This window comes from Hippocampus zosterae, chromosome 2 (genome assembly GCF_025434085.1).
Source record: "Hippocampus zosterae strain Florida chromosome 2, ASM2543408v3, whole genome shotgun sequence".
NCBI classification, from domain to species: Eukaryota; Metazoa; Chordata; class Actinopteri; order Syngnathiformes; family Syngnathidae; genus Hippocampus; species Hippocampus zosterae.
Genome location: NC_067452.1, coordinates 3,158,312 through 3,177,970, shown reverse-complemented (window position 1 = coordinate 3,177,970; position 19,659 = coordinate 3,158,312). Strand labels below are relative to the sequence as shown.

The 19,659-nt window shown below is 46.7% G+C and overlaps 1 protein-coding gene across 3 annotated transcripts in view; it reads right to left on the bottom strand.

Moving 5' to 3' along the window:
- Positions 1-19,659, bottom strand: part of ccdc135 (coiled-coil domain containing 135) — a 52,457-nt gene that overhangs the window by 24,191 nt on the left and 8,607 nt on the right. For all 3 annotated transcript variants that reach the window (XM_052058728.1, XM_052058726.1, XM_052058727.1), the window contains exons 5-12: positions 19,434-19,628; positions 19,239-19,370; positions 18,957-19,175; positions 18,204-18,329; positions 17,927-18,005; positions 8,452-8,580; positions 8,231-8,359; positions 6,758-6,981 (exon numbers count right to left, since the gene is read on the bottom strand). In XM_052058728.1, the coding sequence (XP_051914688.1) occupies positions 6,758-6,981; positions 8,231-8,359; positions 8,452-8,580; positions 17,927-18,005; positions 18,204-18,329; positions 18,957-19,175; positions 19,239-19,370; positions 19,434-19,628 (1,233 nt within the window). The remainder of the gene's footprint in view (positions 1-6,757; positions 6,982-8,230; positions 8,360-8,451; positions 8,581-17,926; positions 18,006-18,203; positions 18,330-18,956; positions 19,176-19,238; positions 19,371-19,433; positions 19,629-19,659) is intronic.

The following is a 19,659-nucleotide window of genomic DNA, read 5'->3' as shown; positions in this document are numbered from 1 at the left end:
AACAAATATATTTCAAGATGATCAGATAAATAAAGCAACATTTTCTGATGGCTCTGTCAGTCATCTTTAATTTTCAAAAGGCACCAAAGATACATTTCCTTTATATAAAAATCCCCGTAAAATGAACATTAAATAAAAGAAGCCCGTGTTATTCAAGGCACCACCAATAGCCCATATTTTTTCTTTTTGCAAAAGTGGGCTAAATTTACTTGAAAGGGGAAAAAAATTAATAGCCATCATCCATCCATCCATCCATCATCTACCGCTTATCCGGGGCCGGGTCGCGGGGGCAACAGCTTTAGCAGGGAAGCCCAGACTTCCCTCTCCCTAGCTACTTCTTCCAGCTCTCCCCGGGGGATCCCGAGTCGTTCCCAGGCAAGCTGGGTGACATAGTCTCTCCAGCGTGTCCTGGGTCTTCCTCGGGGTCTCCTCCCGGTGGGACATGACCGGAACACCTCACCGGGGAGGCGCTCAGGAGGCATCCGAATCAGATGCCCAAGCCACCTCATCTGGCTCCTCTCGATGTGGAGGAGAAGCGGCTCGACTCTGAGCCCCTCCCGGATGACTGAGCTTCTCACCTTATCTCTAAGGGAGAGCCCAGACACCCTGCGGAGAAAACTCATTTCAGCCGCTTGTATCCGGGATCTCGTTCTTTCGGTCATGACCCATAGCTCGTGACCATAGGTGAGGGTTGGGACGTAGATCGACCGGTAAATTGAGAGCTTCGCCCTTTGGCTCAGCTCCTTCTTCACCACGACAGACCGATACAACGTCCGCATCACAGCAGACGCTGCACCGATCCGCCTGTCGATCTCCCGCTCCCTCCTACCCCCACTCGTGAACAAGACCCCAAGATACTTGAACTCCTCCACTTGGGGTAAGATCTCCTCCCCGACCCGGAGGGGGCACTCCACCCTTTTCCGACTGAGGACCATGGTTTCAGATTTGGAGGTGCTGATTTTCATCCCAACCGCTTCACACTCGGCTGCGAAACGCTCCAGTGAGATTTGGAGAGCCCCGTTTGAAGGAGCCAACAGCACCACATCATCTGCAAAAAGCAGCGATGTAATACTGAGGCCCCCAAAACAGACCCCCTCAACGCTTCGGCTGCGCCTAGAAATTCTGTCCATAAAGGTTATGAACAGAATCGGCGACAAAGGGCAGCCTTGGCGGAGTCCTACCCCCACTGGAAACGATTCCGACTTACTGCCGGCAATGCGAACCAAACTCTGACATCGGTGGTATAGTGACCGAACAGCCCGTATCAGGGGGTTCGGTACCCCATACCCGCGAAGCACCCCCCACAGAACTCCCCGAGGGACACGGTCAAACGCCTTCTCCAAGTCCACAAAACACATGTAGACTGGTTGGGCGAATTCCCACATACCCTCAAGGACCCCGTTAAGGGTGTAGAGCTGGTCCACTGTTCCACGGCCGGGACGAAAACCACACTGCTCCTCCTCAATCTGAGGCTCGACTTCCTGACGGACCCTCCTCTCCAGCACCCCTGAATAGACCTTACCAGGGAGGCTGAGGAGTGTGATCCCTCTGTAGTTGGAACACACCCTCCGGTCCCCCTTTTTAAAAAGAGGGACGACCACCCCGGTCTGCCAATCCAGAGGCACTCTCCCTGTTGACCACGCGATGTTGCAGAGGCGTGTCAACCAGGACAGCCCCACAACATCCAGAGCCTTGAGGAACTCCGGGCGGATCTCATCCACCCCTGGGGCCTTGCCACCGAGGAGCTTTTTAACCACATCGGTGACTTCAACCACAGAGATAGGAGAGCCCACCTCAGAGTCCCCAGGCTCTGCTTCCTCCAAGGAAGGCGTGTTGGTGGAGTTGAGGAGGTCTTCGAAGTACTCTGCCCACCGGTTCACAACGTCCCGAGTCGAAGTCAGCAGCGCCCCATCCCCACTGTACTCAGTGTTAGTGGTGCACTGCTTCCCCCTCCTGAGACGTCGGATGGTGGACCAGAATTTCCTCGAAGCCGTCCGGAAGTCGGCTTCCATGGCCTCACCGAACTCCTCCCACGCTCGGGTTTTTGCCTCGGCGACCACCGAAGCCGCGGTCCGCTTGGCCAGTCGATACCCGTCAGCTGCCTCTGGGGTCCCACAAGCCATAAAGGCTCGATAGGACTCTTCAGGACTTCTTCAGCTTGACGGCATCCCTTACTGCTGGTGTCCACCAGCGAGTACGGGGATTGTCGCCACGACAGGCACCAACCACCTTACGGCCACAACTCAGATTGGCCGCCTCAACAATAGAGGCACGGAACAGGGTCCACTCTGGCTCAATGTCCCCCGCCTCCCCCGGAACATGGGAAAAGCTCTGTCGGAGGTGGGAGTTGAAACTCCTTCTGACAGGGGATTCCGCCAGACGCTCCCAACAAACCCTCACTATACGTTTGGGTCTGCCAGTATAGTGATGATAATAGCCATCATCACTCAAATAAAATACTTTAAAAATATAATTGGATTGAAATACAATAATATAAAGTGCAGAAATCTATTAACCAAAACAACACTTTCTTCAAGGAGAAGTAACTTGCAGTGAAAAAAAAAAGTAAAAGTTTACTTTTTTAATTTTTAAACTTAAACTGAGCAAACAGTGATTGCTCAGTTTTTGGGGTGATTGCACAGTAATGTTCCCTTCTTTTGGGCTGAGGCTGATATTTGGTGGTGTCTCATCTTTTCTACAAGTTCATCAATATTTGGGGTCAGGCTCCGAGCTGAGGAAATCCTGAAAATTGAGTGAAGGTGTTCAGCAGTAAGTCGACTTCTGTGTGATGTGTTTTTATAGAGCTGTCAAACGATTAAAATATTAAATATAATTAAAAATGCAACTGTCATAATTAACTCAAATGAACTAAAAAAATAATCGTGATTACTCACACATTTTTTTATTTTTTCAGAATTTCCCTTTACAATTTTTGTCCTATTTTCCCCCCATTTTAATTCGCTCATCAACTTGGAATCATGAATCAGTTTTCTATGTGCCAAATGCAAATATTTACTGAAATAACAATTTCTATAAATACAAACAATGAACATTTTTCACTTGGAGCAGTTGTTCACACATAATCTCTCACAGAATATTACTGTCCATCAACAACAGTGAAAACAATATTTTGTCATACAACAGCTGCTTTAACAGCTTTTTTTATAAAATCAAAACAGAGCAATATAACATTATAAAGTGCACATCTAAGATAAACTAGTACTCACCCTATAGTGGATTTAAACCATGGTTGCATACTTCGTTTTTCTCAAGTTTGCTTTGAACACAGCAGTCTGTTTCTGTATGTTTGTTGGAGAATAACGAGACCCCGGACACCAGTGTTCATTATGTGCCGCTGTCAAGTCAAGTCAAGTCAACAGTATTTATAGAGCACTTTCAAACAGCCATCGCTGCATACAAAGTGCTGTACATGGAGCGATTTAACATACACAATAAACAGTAAGACGAATCGGCAATAAAGGCGGTAGAAAGCACCAAGCAGTAAAATCAAGAACAAATCTAAGTCATGCTGAGTCGAACGCCAAAGAATACAAGTGAGTTTTGAGGAGGGCTTTAAAGATGGGCAGCGAGGAGGCTTGCCGAATGTTCAGTGGGAGGTCATTCCAGAGAGAGGGACCAGCAACAGAAAAGGCTCGATTCCCTCTAAACCTCAGTTTAGTTCTTGGTACTTCTAACAAAGACTGGTCCACAGACCTGAGGCGCCGGGCAGGTGTGTAGGGGCGGATGAGCTCAGAGAGGTAAGGTGACGCGAGATTATTCAGAGATTTGAAAACAAAGAGGAGGATCTTGAAAATAACTCTAAAATGAATGGGGAGCCAGTGAAGGGATGCCAGAGTCGGAGTTATGTGCTCCCTTTTACGAGTACCAGTCAAGAGGCGAGCAGCGGCATTCTGGACCAGCTGAAGCCGCTTAATGGAGGACTGGATGACTCCAAAGTACAGGGCACTGCAGTAATCGAGCCGGGATGTGACAAAGGCATGAATTACTGTCTCAAAGTGTTCATGTGAGAGGAGAGGTTTTATTTTGGCCAGCTGTCTAAGGTGAAAGAAGCTATATTTAACAAAGGCACCAATTTGCCGATCGAGTTTGAAATCACTGTGCAGTTTAAGGCCCAAGTTTGAGAGCGTTGATTTCAGATAAGGAGACAGGGGGCCCAAGTCTACAGGATGGAATATACAAGGGCCACTGGGACCAAACAATATCACTTCTGTCTTCTTTTCGTTGAATTTCAAGAAATTTTGTGCCATCCAGGTTTTGATTTCAATATTCAAAACTGTATTCAAAATTGTCAGTCGTACAAACAAGCGCAAGCACTTCCCCCGTGCTCCTGGGGCAAACTATTCTGAAAGAGGGGGGATTTCACTCCCCCTAACACAGTCAGGCTATGTTGATTGTGTTGGTCCTTCTTGCGCAGAAGTCTCTCTACGGTTTTTTGTGTAGACCTCATTTCGGATGACTACACTTGGTTCGATGACAACACGTTTGATTTTCGCTAGGTCGCTACCACAGCAGCACACTGTCACTGTCAGACGAACACAGAGAAGCTCCACCCGCTCTATTTATATGGACACGGAACGCCGTAACCTTCCACACAAAATAGTTCCAAACAAGTAACAATCGCGTCAGTGGCATACGTCGTATACCTGTATGATACACACAGAGAGAAGAACGGGTAACTTTGGTCTTGTCAGTGGAGCAATCTGGCAACTTTTTAAAAGTAAACTTTCCAATCATAAACTCTTTAAGTATCCATTTTAGGTGTCTCACGCTGCCGTGGCTGGCAAAACAGACATGGGCGTGGACTTCTGCAGCGTGCTTGTTGTTTTGTTTCTGGTGTATTTATAGCGCAACGTAACATCCGCTTGTGACGTGTGCCGCGTTAATCTCGCGAGAAAAAAAAATAATCCCGTTAAAATTCATTTAAATTAATGCCAATAAAAACGGGCTAAACTGACAGCTCTAGTTTTTTAGCTTCATCAAAGAAAATAGTTGTTCGCCCTTCCAGCAGCCTGGATGCGTGGCTGGGCCATTGTGTCGGGGATGAAACGGGCAAACTGCCCAGCACCCACTGCCGTATATTTTTCATGCACTGTAGTTGTGTCATGCATAGGATGTAAAGCCAAAAACTCCTCTGTCACGCTTAGGCTGCAGTCCACTGCGCGGATGATAATTGACAACTTGGCAAGGTCACAAACGTCAGTGCTCTCATTCACAACCAAGGAATATGCGATTACCGGTACATCTTTTCCCCTTTTCACAAGCTGCTGTTTGATGAATGGCCAACTCCTCTACTCGCTCGGCAATGGTGTTTCTGCTCATGCTCATGTTTACAAAGAGTTGCTTTTTTCTGGGCAAACTTCGTCACAAACTTCCAAGCATTGAGTTTTTGATTAAATCCCCCTCTGTAAATGGCCAGGCTAATTAGGCGATCTCTTTTGCCAAAATAAAACTGGCCTTGACAGCAGGCTGGCTTTGTGATTTGGCTTTTTTGAACAGAGCCTTTTGAGATTTGATGTTTTGCTTTAATTCCTCAACCTTTTGTAGCCTTTGTTCCATGTCCATATTCTTGGCTTTGTCCATGTGTTTCGTTTCATGATGTCATCTCAGATTCTACTCTTTAATAAGGCCACACTTTTTCAACTCAACTCAACTATATTTATAGAGCACTTTCAAACAGCCATCGCTGCATACAAAGTGCTGTACATGGAGCAATTTAACATATACAACAAACAGTAAAGGTCATTCCAGAGAGAGGGACCAGCAATAGAAAAGACTTGATCCCCTCAGAGCCTCAGTTTAGTTCTTGGTACTTCTAATAATGTCTGGTCCGCAGACCTGAGGCGCCGGTGCAGGTGTGTAGGGGCGGATGAGCTCAGAGAGGTAAGGTGGCGCGAGGTCATTTAGAGATTTGAAAACAAATAAGAAGATCTTGAAAATGACTCTAAAATGAATGGGTAGCCAGTGAAGGGATGCCAGAGTAGGAGTTACGTGCTCCCTCTTACGAGTACCAGTTCAAGAGGCGAGCAGCGGCATTCTGGACCAGCTGGAGACGCTTAATGGAGGACTGGCTGACTCCAAAGTAAAGGGCATTGCAGTAATCGAGCCTTTCTCCGAACAGAAGACACACAGGTTTTCCAGCTACCTCTGTGAATATATACTCCGACTCCCACCCTGTTTGAAAACCCGGGTTCTCGGTGTCCACCTTCTCTTTTGCCATTTTTGATGGCTATCTGAAAGTTAACTTTACTGTTACGCAAACGACTGCTACACCAATATTGAACCGAAGCGGCCGACTGCTTGGTGCGTCACTGTTGCATTGTGGGAAATGTAATACTGGGGCGTGTAAAAGATCTGCAGGCTAACAATAAATCAACATCAGCCCAGGGGGCGTAGAAGACCTTCTTGGCCACTTCCGGCCCGATGGCCTTGACTTTGACATTTGTGATTTAGAGTGTTCAATCAGCCTGCCATGCATGTTTTTGGAATGTGGGAAGAAACAGGGGGAACCGGGGAGAAAAGCCACGCAGGCCTGGATCTCTGCACTGCGAGGTCGATGCACTAACCACTGGACCACCAGGACGCCTTATTATTATCATTATTATTATTATTATTATTATCGTTAACTTCCAAACCAGTCAACCGACTCACCAAGTAACTGACTCACTGACAAACTTACTACAGTGGAAGTTCAATATACACTATGACTGTATCGTGTATGTCATTAGAAGTGGGTTACCAGGAGAGGTCTCTCTTCTGGCTCTGAGCCGGTGCTTTCCTCTGGCAACTGGATGTCGCTATCGAAGATGACTTGTCTGTAGTAGAGGAAGTCCTCACGACCTTTGAAGTTCTCCGTCATTTCCACCGGTGTGTCCACGCGCCGCACGAGTCCGTCCACACGAGCGCCACTGAATTCCATTTCGTGCTCAACGCCATCTGTTTGAGTGGATGTGAATCTGTGAACTGAAAACAAAGTTAGTGGTGTGTTACAACTTATGTCAATTGGAAGTGGAGTTGTACACAAAATGAAAAGGACAATGAATTGTAGAGAAAGAAGAGAGGCAGATTGGGCGGAAGAGAGAGACTTTTTATGCTCAAGTCTTTTTCCCCTTTTAAACTAATTACTAGGTTTAGGCATCATTTAAAATTTAATGATTCCAGTTCCGCTGCAATTGGCTGGCAACCGGTTAAGGGTGTCCCCCGCCTACTGCTCAAAGACGGCTGGGATAGGCCCCAGAACGCCCCACGACCCTTGTGAGGATGAAGCGGATCAGAAAATGGATGATTCCATCCGCATGATTCCAGCTCCAATTTCGCCTCCTCATTTTGATTCTGGCTCCAAACGACTCTTGATTCCACGTCTTGACTTGAGGCAGTCAAAAAACAACACTGCATTGTTTAAATCAGGGCCAGCTGAGAGAAAGACTCTGCCCAGCACTCCAGGAGACCAAGCACGGAGTTTTACTTTTTTCCGTTTTCTAATTTTTGTCCGAGCTGAGAGAATGACTAAGAGCAAGTACAGATTTTCTTTTATTTTGAAGGAGGATTTTTTTGTCGATGCTGTGTAGATTCCAAAGAGACTAGGATACTACAAAGCCTTACTTCTGTAAGAAAATTAAGAACCTATTCTTGTTGTCAGAGAAAAACTATTTTTACAATGTTTTAATGTTCAGAAAATGGGCGTTAGGCGCTATCAACCTCCAGGCTCATCAAGATATTATTTAATTATTATTATTACTATTATTTAATCTTATATAATCATTTTATTACCTTTCTGTCATATTCGCTTTTTATCTATACTTTATTTGGTTTTATCATCCAATCAATTGGATTTTAAGCTACATAATCACTGCAATGATTTTGTGATGTTCATGTACTGTGGATTCCTTACGTTTTGCGGGTTTTACTATTGATTAATGAATATTATCAGAATGACTGTCATTTTAATAAATGTTATAAAATGCATTATCATTTACCTCAGTCATTTCAGGATTTAATTCATGTACCACTCAACCTCCTTCACTGAATGAGCGGCTATGACCTCATTAACATCGGGCCGTGTTATCCATCCATGAAACTGTTAGGGAGGGGCCAGCCAGGCCCTATAAATACAGTTGAGTTGATTGTCTGCCTCTGCTTGATTATCTTGGAAGTCGCACAATGGTAAAAGATCACGTGATGGTCATCGTGTGTGTGAGATGTAAGAACTTACATAAGAGGTGAAAGTGTCGTCCTGGTATGAAGCGCTCAGTGGTGATGCCTGTCAGTTTGTTAACTTCTCGCTCACTTAGGTGGTCATTTCTGTCCTGGTACCACTCCTTGACTGTCAAAACCTCTGTACCTGAAAAAACATTCACACACACGCACACACACTTACACTAGACACACATGCGATGGAATCATCACACATGCACTTTGCGTGTATGCACACACAGTCCAGGTCCTTGTAGATGCTCAATCGGGTCACCAGACCGTCCAATCGTAGAGAAGGTGCAAACCTCTCCAGTTCTGCTTTCTTGTAGCGAGTCAACTTCCTGCCTCCTGGCCAACAAGTCTCCAAGTCTGAACACAAAAACAAAACGTTACAATGTATTGACACGCAACACTTCACTGCAGCGTACCATGATTGACTTTGGTCACATGAAAACAAATATGGAACAGGCCTCCACCCCAAAAGCAACAAAAGGAGCAAACAGTACACCTTCAAATTTCTGCAGCAAGGCAAATTTCATTTTCTTAAGAGACCACCCGTTCAATAAAGATGTGATGACACCTGTGTCATGTTTCAATTTTATAAAGGTTTCATGAGTGCAGGATTTATTCGACACTCTCTTGGGCTGAAGGCTTTTGTGTGGATCATTGTCATTTATCCACTGTGTTCCAAATTTCTAAGACAGCTGTAACTGCTCGTGGCAGAAGGGGAGAAAAACTCATGGCGTGGCGAACAGCACTCTGTCGTCAACAACACTGAGAACATGTGAAGCTTTATTTCAAGACGAACCAAATTGTAAACGTCAGTCCATCAGTGTTATGACAGCACTACTGTCATCATGAAATAATATTTATTCACTGCCTCAATGACAGTGCACCACTCATAAAATTATTGTTTGTAACTTTAGGAGTGACAGATCTCCTTTTTCTTCGACTAACTAGAATGTCATGTGCATTGGCGACACAAACACTCCTACTCTACACAGATTGACTCAAACATTAAAAAAATAGACAAAATATACCATGTTTCCATCTCACATGATTTGTGAGATATCTGAACATTCACTCTCTCTCGATCTCTCTAACTCTATGGGTGTGTCCAAATTCACAGGCTGTTTCCTCCGATGGTCGCATGATGTAAATTCCATCGAAACTCGACTGCATGTGCTGTCCAAATTCACATTAAACATGTCGAAGTTTCCCACGTTTTATGCACCGAAGGACCCAGTCTGCGAATAATCATTTTCGGATTAGGAAAGCACGTGCTGTCGATCGGCGGTTAAAGTGAAGTTATGTGGCTGAAAATGCAGCCAGTCGGCCGAAAATGCAACACACACACACACACATATACATATATATATATTTTATATATATATATATATATATATATATATATATATATATATATATATATATATATATATATATATATATATATATATATCCATCCATTTTCCGAACCGCTTAATCCTCACCAGGGTCGCGGGGGTGTTGGAGCCTATCCCAGCCGTCTTCGGGCAGTAGGCGGGGGACACCCTGAATCAGTTGCCAGCCAATCGCAGGGCACACAGAGACGAACAACCATCCACGCTCACATTCACACTTAGGGACAATTTAGAGTGTCCAATCAGCCTGCCATGCATGTTTTTGGAATGTGGGAGGAAACCAGAGCACCCGGAGAAAACCCACGCAGGCCCGGGGAGAACATGCAAACTCCACACAGGTAGGCCGGAGCTGGAATCGAACCCGGTACCTCTGCACTGTGAAGCCGACGTGCTAACCACTGGACTACCGTGCCGCCTATATAAAAAAAAAATCCTCATCTCACCCCTCGGGTGGTGTCCGTCCCTCATTCAGCTCGGGTCCTCTACCAGAGGCCAGGAAGCTTGAGGGTTCTGCGCAGTATCCTTGCTGTTCCCAGCACTGCACATTTCTGGACTGAGATGTCCGATGTTGTTCCCGGGATCTGTTGCAACCACTCATCTAGTTTGGGGGTCACTGCCCCGAGTGCTCCGACCACCATAGGCACGACCGTCACCTTTACCTTCCAGGCTCTCTCCAGCTCCTCTCTGAGCTCTTGGTATTTCTCGAGTTTCTCGTGTTCCTTCTTCCTGATGTTTTCATCACTTGGGACCGCTACATCCACTACAACGGCTTTCCTCTGTCCTTTATCTATGATCACGATATCTGGTTGGTTCGCCATTACCATCTTGTCAGTCTGGATCTGGAAGTCCCACAGGATCTTCGCTCTGTCATTCTCCACCACCTTCGGAGGTGTTTCCCATTTTGACCTTGGGGTTTCCAGTCCATACTCCGCACAGATGTTTCGGTAGGCTATGCCAGCCACCTGGTTATGGCGTTCCATGTAGGATTTCCCTGCCAGCATCTTACACCCTGCAGTTATGTGTTGGATCGTCTCAGGTGCCTCTTTGCACAACCTACACCTTGGGTCTTGTCTGGTGTGGTATATCTGGGCCTCGATGGCTCTGGTGCTCAAGGCCTGCTCCTGAGCAGCCAGGATGAGTGCCTCTGTGCTGTCCTTCAGGCCAGCCCTCTCTAGCCACTGATGGGACTTCTTGAGACAAGCCACTTCAGTTATGGTCCGGTGGTACATCCCGTGTAGGGGCTTGTCCTCCCATGATGGTCCCTCTTCCAGCGCCTCATCTTCTGTTCCCCATTGTCTGAGACATTCTCTGAGTACATCATCCGTTGGAGCCTTCTCCTTGATGTATTCATGGAGCTTGGATGTTTCATCCTGGACAGTGGCTCTCACACTCACTAGTCCCCGGCCTCCTTCCTTTCGGCTTGCGTACAGTCTCAGGGTGCTGGATTTGGGATGGAACCCTCCATGCATGGTTAGGAGCTTTCGGGTCTTAACGTCCGTGGTCTGAATCTCTTCCTTTGGCCACCTTATTATTCCTGCAGGGTATCTGATCACTGGCAGGGCATAGCTGTTTATTGCCCGGGTATTATTCTTGCCATTGAGCTGGCTTCTTAGGACTTGCCTCACTCGCTGGAGGTATTTGGCCGTAGCCGCTTTCCTTGTTGCCAGTTTGAGGTTGCCATTGGCTTGTGGTATACCAAGGTACTTGTAGCTGTCCTCAATGTCTGCTATTGTTCCTTCAGGGAGTGAGACCCCTTCAGTGCGGACTACCTTTCCTCTCTTAGTCACCATCCGACTACATTTCTCAAGCCCGAATGACATCCCGATGTCGCTGCTGTAGATCCTGGTTGTGTGGATCAGGGAAACTATGTCCCTTTCGCTCTTAGCATACAGCTTTATGTCATCCATGTAGACGAGGTAACTGATTGTAGCTCCATTTCTGCCTGTCTTGGTGATTACTTGGCTTAGGGGGTTCAGTCCTATGCAGAACAGCAGTGGGGAGAGTGCATCACCTTGGTATATGCCATATTTGATGGACACTTGGGTAAGTGGCTTGCCATTGGCTTCAAGTGTGGTTTTCCACATCTTCATCGAGTTCGCAACGAAGGCTCTTAGGGTCCTGTTCACCTTATACAACTGCAAGCATTCAGTGATCCATGTATGTGGCATCGAGTCATAGGCTTTCTTGTAATCAATCCAAGCTGTGCACAGGTTGGTACGTCGGGACCTGCAGTCTTGTGCGACTGTTCTGTCAACCAGGAGCTGATGTTTGGCTCCTCTGGTATCTCTACCAATGCCCTTCTGCGCTTCGTTCATGTATTGATCCATGTGTCCACTTATCTTAGCCTCAATGATGCCTGACATGAGCTTCCATGTTGTGGAGAGACAGGTTATTGGCCGATAGTTGGATGGGACTGCACCCTTCGAGGGATCCTTCATGATCAGGATCGTACGCCCTTCGGTTAGCCATTCTGGATGAGTCCCATCTCTGAGCAGCTGGTTCATTTGTACTGCTAGGCGCTCATGGAGTGCTGTGAGTTTCTTTAGCCAGTAGGTGTGGACCATGTCCGGGCCTGGTGCTGTCCAGTTCTTCATATCTGAGACTCTTTCCTGTATGTCTGCCACTGTTATGTTAACTGGGTTCTGTTCAGGGAGGTTGCTCTGCTCCTCTCTCAGGGTCACCAGCCATTGTGCACTGCTGTTATGTGCAACCTCCTTCTCCTATATGCCTTTCCAGTACCTTTTAGTTTCCAGTCTTGGTGGGTCAGCTCTGTTGTTAGAACCCTGCCACTGAGCGTACACTTTCGCAGGTTGTCATCATCATCATTTATTAGCTATATATGTATACACATAACAGAATTCAACAGGTGCGGACGCATGCATAAATTGCTAGGATCAAACATTACATTACTGGACTAGTCAATGCTTAAAATGCTTAAAACACGCTGTGCTTAAATCTTTGTTCAGAAGACGGACTGCATTAGGGAAAAAACTTTCGCGATGGCGACTAGTTTTACCAAGTATCGATCTGTATCTTCTACCGGATGGAAGTTCTTCAAAAAATTCGTTAGCAGGATGAGAGTCATCTTGTGTGATTAAATGAGCTCTCCGCAGTGAGCGCTGAACATAAATCTCGTCCAAAGACGTTACATCATGACCGATAATTCTGGAAGCGGTTTTAACGACTCGCTCGAGCAAGCGCCGGTCGTCGACCGTTGCACGACCAAACCAGACCGTGATCGAGAGCGATAAAACGCTCTCGATCACCGCCCGGTAGAATTTGGTCAGAATGCGCTGGCCGACCCCGAAGCTCCTCAAGCGTCGCAGAAAGAACATGCGTTGCTGAGCTTTTGCTACACAGTGGCCGACATGCGCCGACCAGGTCAAGTCACTAGAGATGTGAATTCCCAGGAACTTGAAGGTTTCAACGATTTCGACGTCCGTGCCGTTGATAACCATCGGCTCCAGAGGAGCCAAGGGTTTCTTCGGATTGTCCTGACGGAAGTCGACGATTACTTCCTTCGTCTTCGAGACATTGAGCTCGAGATTGTTCTCGGTGCACCACATCACCAGTTCGTCGACCTGGCGGCGGTAGTCGCGCTCACTGGCCACAATGAACCCAGCAACGGTGATGTCGTCGGCAAATTTAAAGAAGTGACAATCAGTAAATGAGGCCACGCAATCATGTGTCATCAGGGAATACAGAAGGGGAGACAGGCAGCATCCCTGTGGAGCGCCTGTACTCAGAATTAGTTCACTGGACACTGAGGAGCCGACTTTAACAACCTGCGGTCTCAGACAAAGAAAGTCATAAATCCAGTGACACAAGTTCAGCGGAAGTCCTAAATTTAGAAGTTTTGTAAAAAGCTTGGACGGAAGAATTGTGTTGAAGGCGGAACTAAAGTCTATGAAAAGAAGTCGGCAGTAGGTCGGAGTACTCTTGTCAAGATGTCGGTACACTTTCTCAAGCGCTATAGACACAGCGTCATCTACTGACCGGTTCGCCTTGTAGGCAAACTGGTACGGGTCCATAGAACGAGGTAGTAACGACTGGAGAACATCCTTTACTAGGCGTTCGAAAGACTTCATGACATTTGAAGTCAGAGCCACTGGGCGGAAGTCGTTTAGAGTAGTTATCGGCGAGCGTTTTGGTACGGGAATGATGACAGATGCTTTGAAAAGTGCAGGAACTTTGCAAAGACGAAGTGACCAGTGAAGATTTCTGTGTAGATTCCACCGAGTTGCTGTGCGCAAATCTTGAGGAGACGGTTCGAGACTTTGTCGGGACCCGTCGCTTTATGGACGTTTGCGCGTTTAAACTGCTTCACGGTGTCAGTAGTAGAAATCTTCAGACGATCAGGATCTTCGGGTTCATCGCTGGTATTAGGCTTTGGCATTGACTTTTCAAACCGGCTGTAGAACCTGTTCAGCTCATCAGGTAGAGTTGGGTCGTCAGGATCATAGTTCTTGTTGCCGCCAGACTTGTACGGCGCTATTTTCCGCACTCTCCGCCAGAGGTCGCGACTATTTGTAGACTCGAGGGAATCCTCGAGTTTCCTGGCGTAGTCGCGTTTGGCGGTTTTGACGGCGGACTTGAACCGATACTTTGATGCTTTGTACGCGGCCGCATCTCCAGACTGAAAGGCTGTTTGATGAGCACGTGATTCGCGCCTGAGGGCACCGCCAAACCAGGGTTTCTGATTCGGATAAGCGGTCACTTCCTTGATGGGGACGCATAAATCCTCGCAGAATGTGACGTAATCAGTCACCGCCTCGGTACACTCATCCAGGGTCGCATTTTCTAGGAACACATCCCAGTCCGTGCATTCAAAACATCCACGTAGTCGATCAATGGCATCGGACGTCCACTGCCGGACTGTCCTCTTGAATGGTTTCTCACGCTTGAATTGAGATTTGTACGTCGGGATGAGGTGGACACAGGCATGGTCAGAGGTACCGAGGGGGGCACGTCGCAGTGACTGATAGGCGTCCTTTATCGTGGTGTAGCAGTGATCGAGGGTATTCGGCCCCCGAGTTGGGCAAGTCACGTGCTGGTAGAACTTTGGAAGAGTTTTACGGAGATTACATTGATTAAAGTCGCCGGCAATGATAGAAATAGCCCCTGGATTCGCGGTCTCATTGTTCGCGATGACGTCAGCGAGCTGGTTCATTGCCTTCTTGGTGTCGGCTTTGGGTTCGCTGTAGACAACTGTCAGTAGAATTGAAGGGAACTCTCGTGGTAAATAGAAGGGACGGCAGCGAATGGTGAGGCATTCAAGTTCCGGAGTACACGACCTAGAAATAACCTTTGTATCGGTGCACCAGGACTCGTTGATCAAAAAGCACACACCACCGGCCTTGCTTTTGTTGACCTGGTCAAATTCACGATCGAATCTGAACAAGGCGAATCCGGGGGGTGTAACAGTGGCGTCGGGTATCTTTGACTCTAACCAGGTTTCGGTGATACAAAAAACGTTACATGTTCTGAAGTCCTGTCGCGAGTCCATGAGGCTGATTAGCTCGTCCATCTTGTACCGCAGCGATTGCACGTTTGCCAGCATGATGCTCGGTAGAGGGGCACGGGAATTACGTTTCCGGAGTTTCACCAGCGCACCCCCTCTCGATCCCCGCCTCCGCCGGCTAACGGGTCGTATTCTACGAGTAGACTGGCTGGGTTCTGGAGACTCGGACAGGATTTCCTCGATCAAAATACGAGCTTCTAGGGCAAAGTGAGACAACTCACCAGAACTGTATCGATGCTTGAGTAAATCCTCCCTAGTATAGTGAAAACACTGACACGATTTAGTCCAGATAACAGAAAATAAAAGCCAAATTATTGCACAGCGTAGCACCATGTCGCCATTGCCCGGCGACATCTTGTTGTGTTGCGAACAGCCTGTTTATTCGTCTGGCCTCATTCTCTTTCGTGTACCGCTTTACGCGACTGGACAAGGCTTGGAGCCTTTGTTTGGCAGTTTCGAGTGCTTCAGGTATGGTCATCTGGATGTACCTCTCGGGTATCGGCCTTTTCATCACACCTCTCTGGGCCTCCGTCAATTGACTCACATCTTTCCGGGCTGCCTTGATCTTAGCCTCCAACCGTCTTTTCCATGGTGGGTAACGTATCTCATGGCTTCCATGGTTGCTCTTATAGCCCAGAGTCTCCAGGATCACTGATGCTGAAGCGTATATCAGCTCATTGGTTTCTATGATCGTTACGGTAGGGATCACCCTCAGTGCTGCATAGCACACTTTCTATGAGACTTTCAGATGGTACTTCACATAGCCGTTGCAATCGGTTTCTAGGTTGCCCAGCTTTCATTCTCGCCATGATCTTAGCTTTCAGGTCAATTGCTGCCTCGCTCAGCATTTCATTCATTGGGGCTGGCCACCCAATTTCATCATCTGCATTCATTGGGGCTTGCCTCCCAATCTCTTGTATGACCTCCTCTGATCTGGCAGCCTGGGGCCCTTCACCATTGAACCTGCGTTGTACCTCATCAATCTCAAGTTGTGACAGCAGTTGCCGTTTGTGGATGTTGGAACACTGAGCTACTAGTTGTTTCGTGGTCAACCGTGACTGTGGGTTTCGAAGTAACCATTTAGCCCACATTCTCTGCATGTAACCCCTCTGACTAGGGTTGCTTGAGTAGTAGCATTCCAACAGAGCATCTCGCCCATCTCCGCTTTGTTCCAGTCGCCCATTTTTCATCAAGGTGCTCTGGTTCCCCAGCACCTGACGCTGACCTTGTTTGGCCGGGCGACGTCTGAGCTGGCATGTCATTCGTTTTATTGTCTCTCATCATTGTATGAGGTAGGCATTAGCGTGAAGGATCTTGCCCAAGGACCCACACTGGATGGTGTTATGTGCTCATTTTTTGCCCCAAGCGGGATTCGAACCACCGTCTCCCGGTATATATATATATATATATGTATGTAAGTATGTGTGTGTATATATATATATATATATATATATATATACCATATTTTCCGCAGGAAAAGATGCACTGGATTATGAGGCGCACCTTCAATGAATGGCTATTTTGTAATTTATTTTTTCATGTATTAGACGCCTCGCACTAAAAGGCACAATCTATAATGCGTCCACTAGATGGTGCTATGCTCCTTCCATTGAACTCGAGAGGCGTCCGTTCAACTTGAGAAGCGTTCATGACCGCCTCTGAAAAATGTAAATTAAGTACTTAAATGAAACTACGAAAATGGAAAATAATGCATCAAAACAGAAAATCACGCAAGGAAATCACAAAATAAATTATATATCCCCCCTACAGAATTTATTTTGTGATTTCTTTGCTTTAAGAATCAATTGACGTTTTTCGTAGGCGGCCATGAGCGCCTCTCGAGTGGAACGGAAGAAAGCACGGAGACGGACAAAGACGTACAGTACCTGTACTTGCTGAGACTGTGAAAACCATTAATAAAGTCTGCGTTAAAAAAAAAAATAAAACCACAACCACAGCTCTCGTTTTTTTCAACAAACTCAGGTGTGTCTTTGTCCGTCTCCTTCCCTTCTTTTCTTCCGGTCAACTCGAGAGGCATTCATGACCGCCTCCGAAAAACCCATTGGCATTTCTTTTATCGTAGCACAATGCTCAAATGACTTCCAGGAGTAAACGGTCCATGGACTTCAGACGTCCATGAATGAGAGAGTTCTTAAGGTGATATACAAGAACAGTTCCTATGTGAACATATAACTTTATCAACAAAACTGTTGTGCGTGGTACTTTCTTCAACCACTATCTGAAAATTTGAAAAATCTCTTGGGGATGAGAGAAGGCCAGCGTCGGATGAGGGCAGCTTCCAGGAAGAGGTGTGGAATGGAACAAGGGTGGTGATGTACCATACGGTAGGGCCAAGTGTGCAGGGATCTATTGATCATTCAGATAAATTTGAAGACAGTTCGGAAGCTGGTAATGCTTTAAGCAGGTTAGAACTAACAGGAGTTCTGGACGTATTGGAGCCTGTCCATGACCTTGTTAGGCAGGACTCAGTTGCACTTGTCCAGACAAGAAGTGAGTGGATAAGGATCTTGGCAATCGAGTCAGTGAAGTGTAAGCAGACTCTGAAGATGTTTTTAAGGTGAGAGAAGGCTGACTTTATGGAGGATTGATGTGGGATTGGATTGATGGTTTTGAATTCAGAATAATCCCCAGGTTGCTGATTGCTGCATGAAGCAACCTTCATTGTTAATGTAGATGTCTCCCATCATGATGTGGTTTATTTTCAATAAGAACTAAACATATCAAAATTGTCAAACACTGGGCACTGTTTAAGGGATGAGACATTGGTTACCTTGTTTGGAAATGTTAATTGAAGTGACCCAGGATCTTGGCATCTCAAAGACACGGGCCTCCTCTTCCTCTTCTTCCTCCTTGACACAAAAATCTTCACATTGTTTTTCTTTGACGCTGAAGGTACTTCGTGTTACATTCTGAGAATCTTGTGTCTCCATTTTCTTGTATTTGAGTGTCACATTCTGACTTTTTTTTTTGGCCTCATACATGCACGCATGCACAAGACAGACCACTCCCCCCGCCCCCACACACACACACAAACACGGACCACATACCCAAGTCATGCCCATCATTTTCATCTCTTTCCTCTTGAGGAGGTTTATGCTCAGTTGTCTTTTACTGATGGCACCAAACAGGACGGGCTCCCACAATTTGATGTCATGCAGGTCATATACCAGCTCCTGCACACACGCACATGCAAAGACACACACAGACACACAATTCCATTAAATCAGGGCAGTCGACTTCCTGCTTGATGAACGGAGAAATGTCAGCCTTGAAAACATCTCCCCTCTCCACACCGAGAGAGAGAGAGAGCGAGAGAGAGAATGTGGATGGAATCAGAGAATACAGTCATTTTAGTTCCTCCACTGGCAGTATCTCCAGAACAACGTGGAGGAGGAAGCTGTTGTGCACGGTATGTCGTCAAACCAAGACAATAATATAACATTTTGAATAATTTGAACAAGTAGCACCCAAGTGATCAAGTGGAATATATGAAAATGCGAGCAGAGTTTACACTGGCTGGCAACATAAACCCTAGCAGCTGCGATACTAATAATTAGCTGGAAACCGCCAGATGAAATAAGCATTCAATTTTTTGATCATGCACATTTGCAAGTTCAATGCATAGATGGATGAAGAGACAAAGACAAACACATTTTATGGCTTTTGCTTGACTGAGGACCTTTTCCAGTGCTTCCTTTTAAAATATATATTAAAAATCATGGCGTTTGAAAACTGTTTTGGACTTTTTACACTAGTTGAAAATGATTTCCTTTTAGGCCATTGACGTTTTCGACACTTACAGCACAGCCGTCCTTGCAGTCCTGCATGTTGACATAGTAGTTCAGGTTGTTCCACACACTCTCGACGCCCAGAAAATGTGCAGACGTGGTGCTGTAGCTCCTTCCTGTTAGCGGGTCAACAAAGAAGTTTTCCTGGATGCTGCGGCACCCAGCCAACACCAGTACCCAACAGTGGACCCGCAAACCCTGCAGCGGGTCGGCAGGTGGCTGCGGAATCTCCTGCTCGGATCAAATGTTGTAAACGCACAAGCTAAGTCTCACTGATATGTGTTTTCATGTTACCTCCTGTTGCTTGGCTTTAGCTTCGGCCTCTTGCTGTTTCTTCTTGGCCTGTTGCGTCAAGAAACGACTCTTGGGCTCGCGCTGTAATCTCAGCCCAGGCTCAATGTCGGGCGGCAAGTCAGAGGCTGCATCCTGCACCACACCAACAAGAGCTCGGTGTCCCATCATGCACACATGCTGACCAGACTTTACTACCTTTGCTTGGGCATCCAGCAGTGGGCAGTCTTGCAGGCTTTGGTCTAGCAGACACATCTCCTTGCTCGCATAGCCACTAACACAGTAAGCGTCGTAGTTGGCGCCCAGCAGCAGACTGCACAGTAATGTGGCGTACTCGAAACATGTCGCTGTCTGACTACGTAACACCGAGGTGGCAGAGAACAAGAACCTGGGCTGCACATAGACACACAAACCTTTACCAATG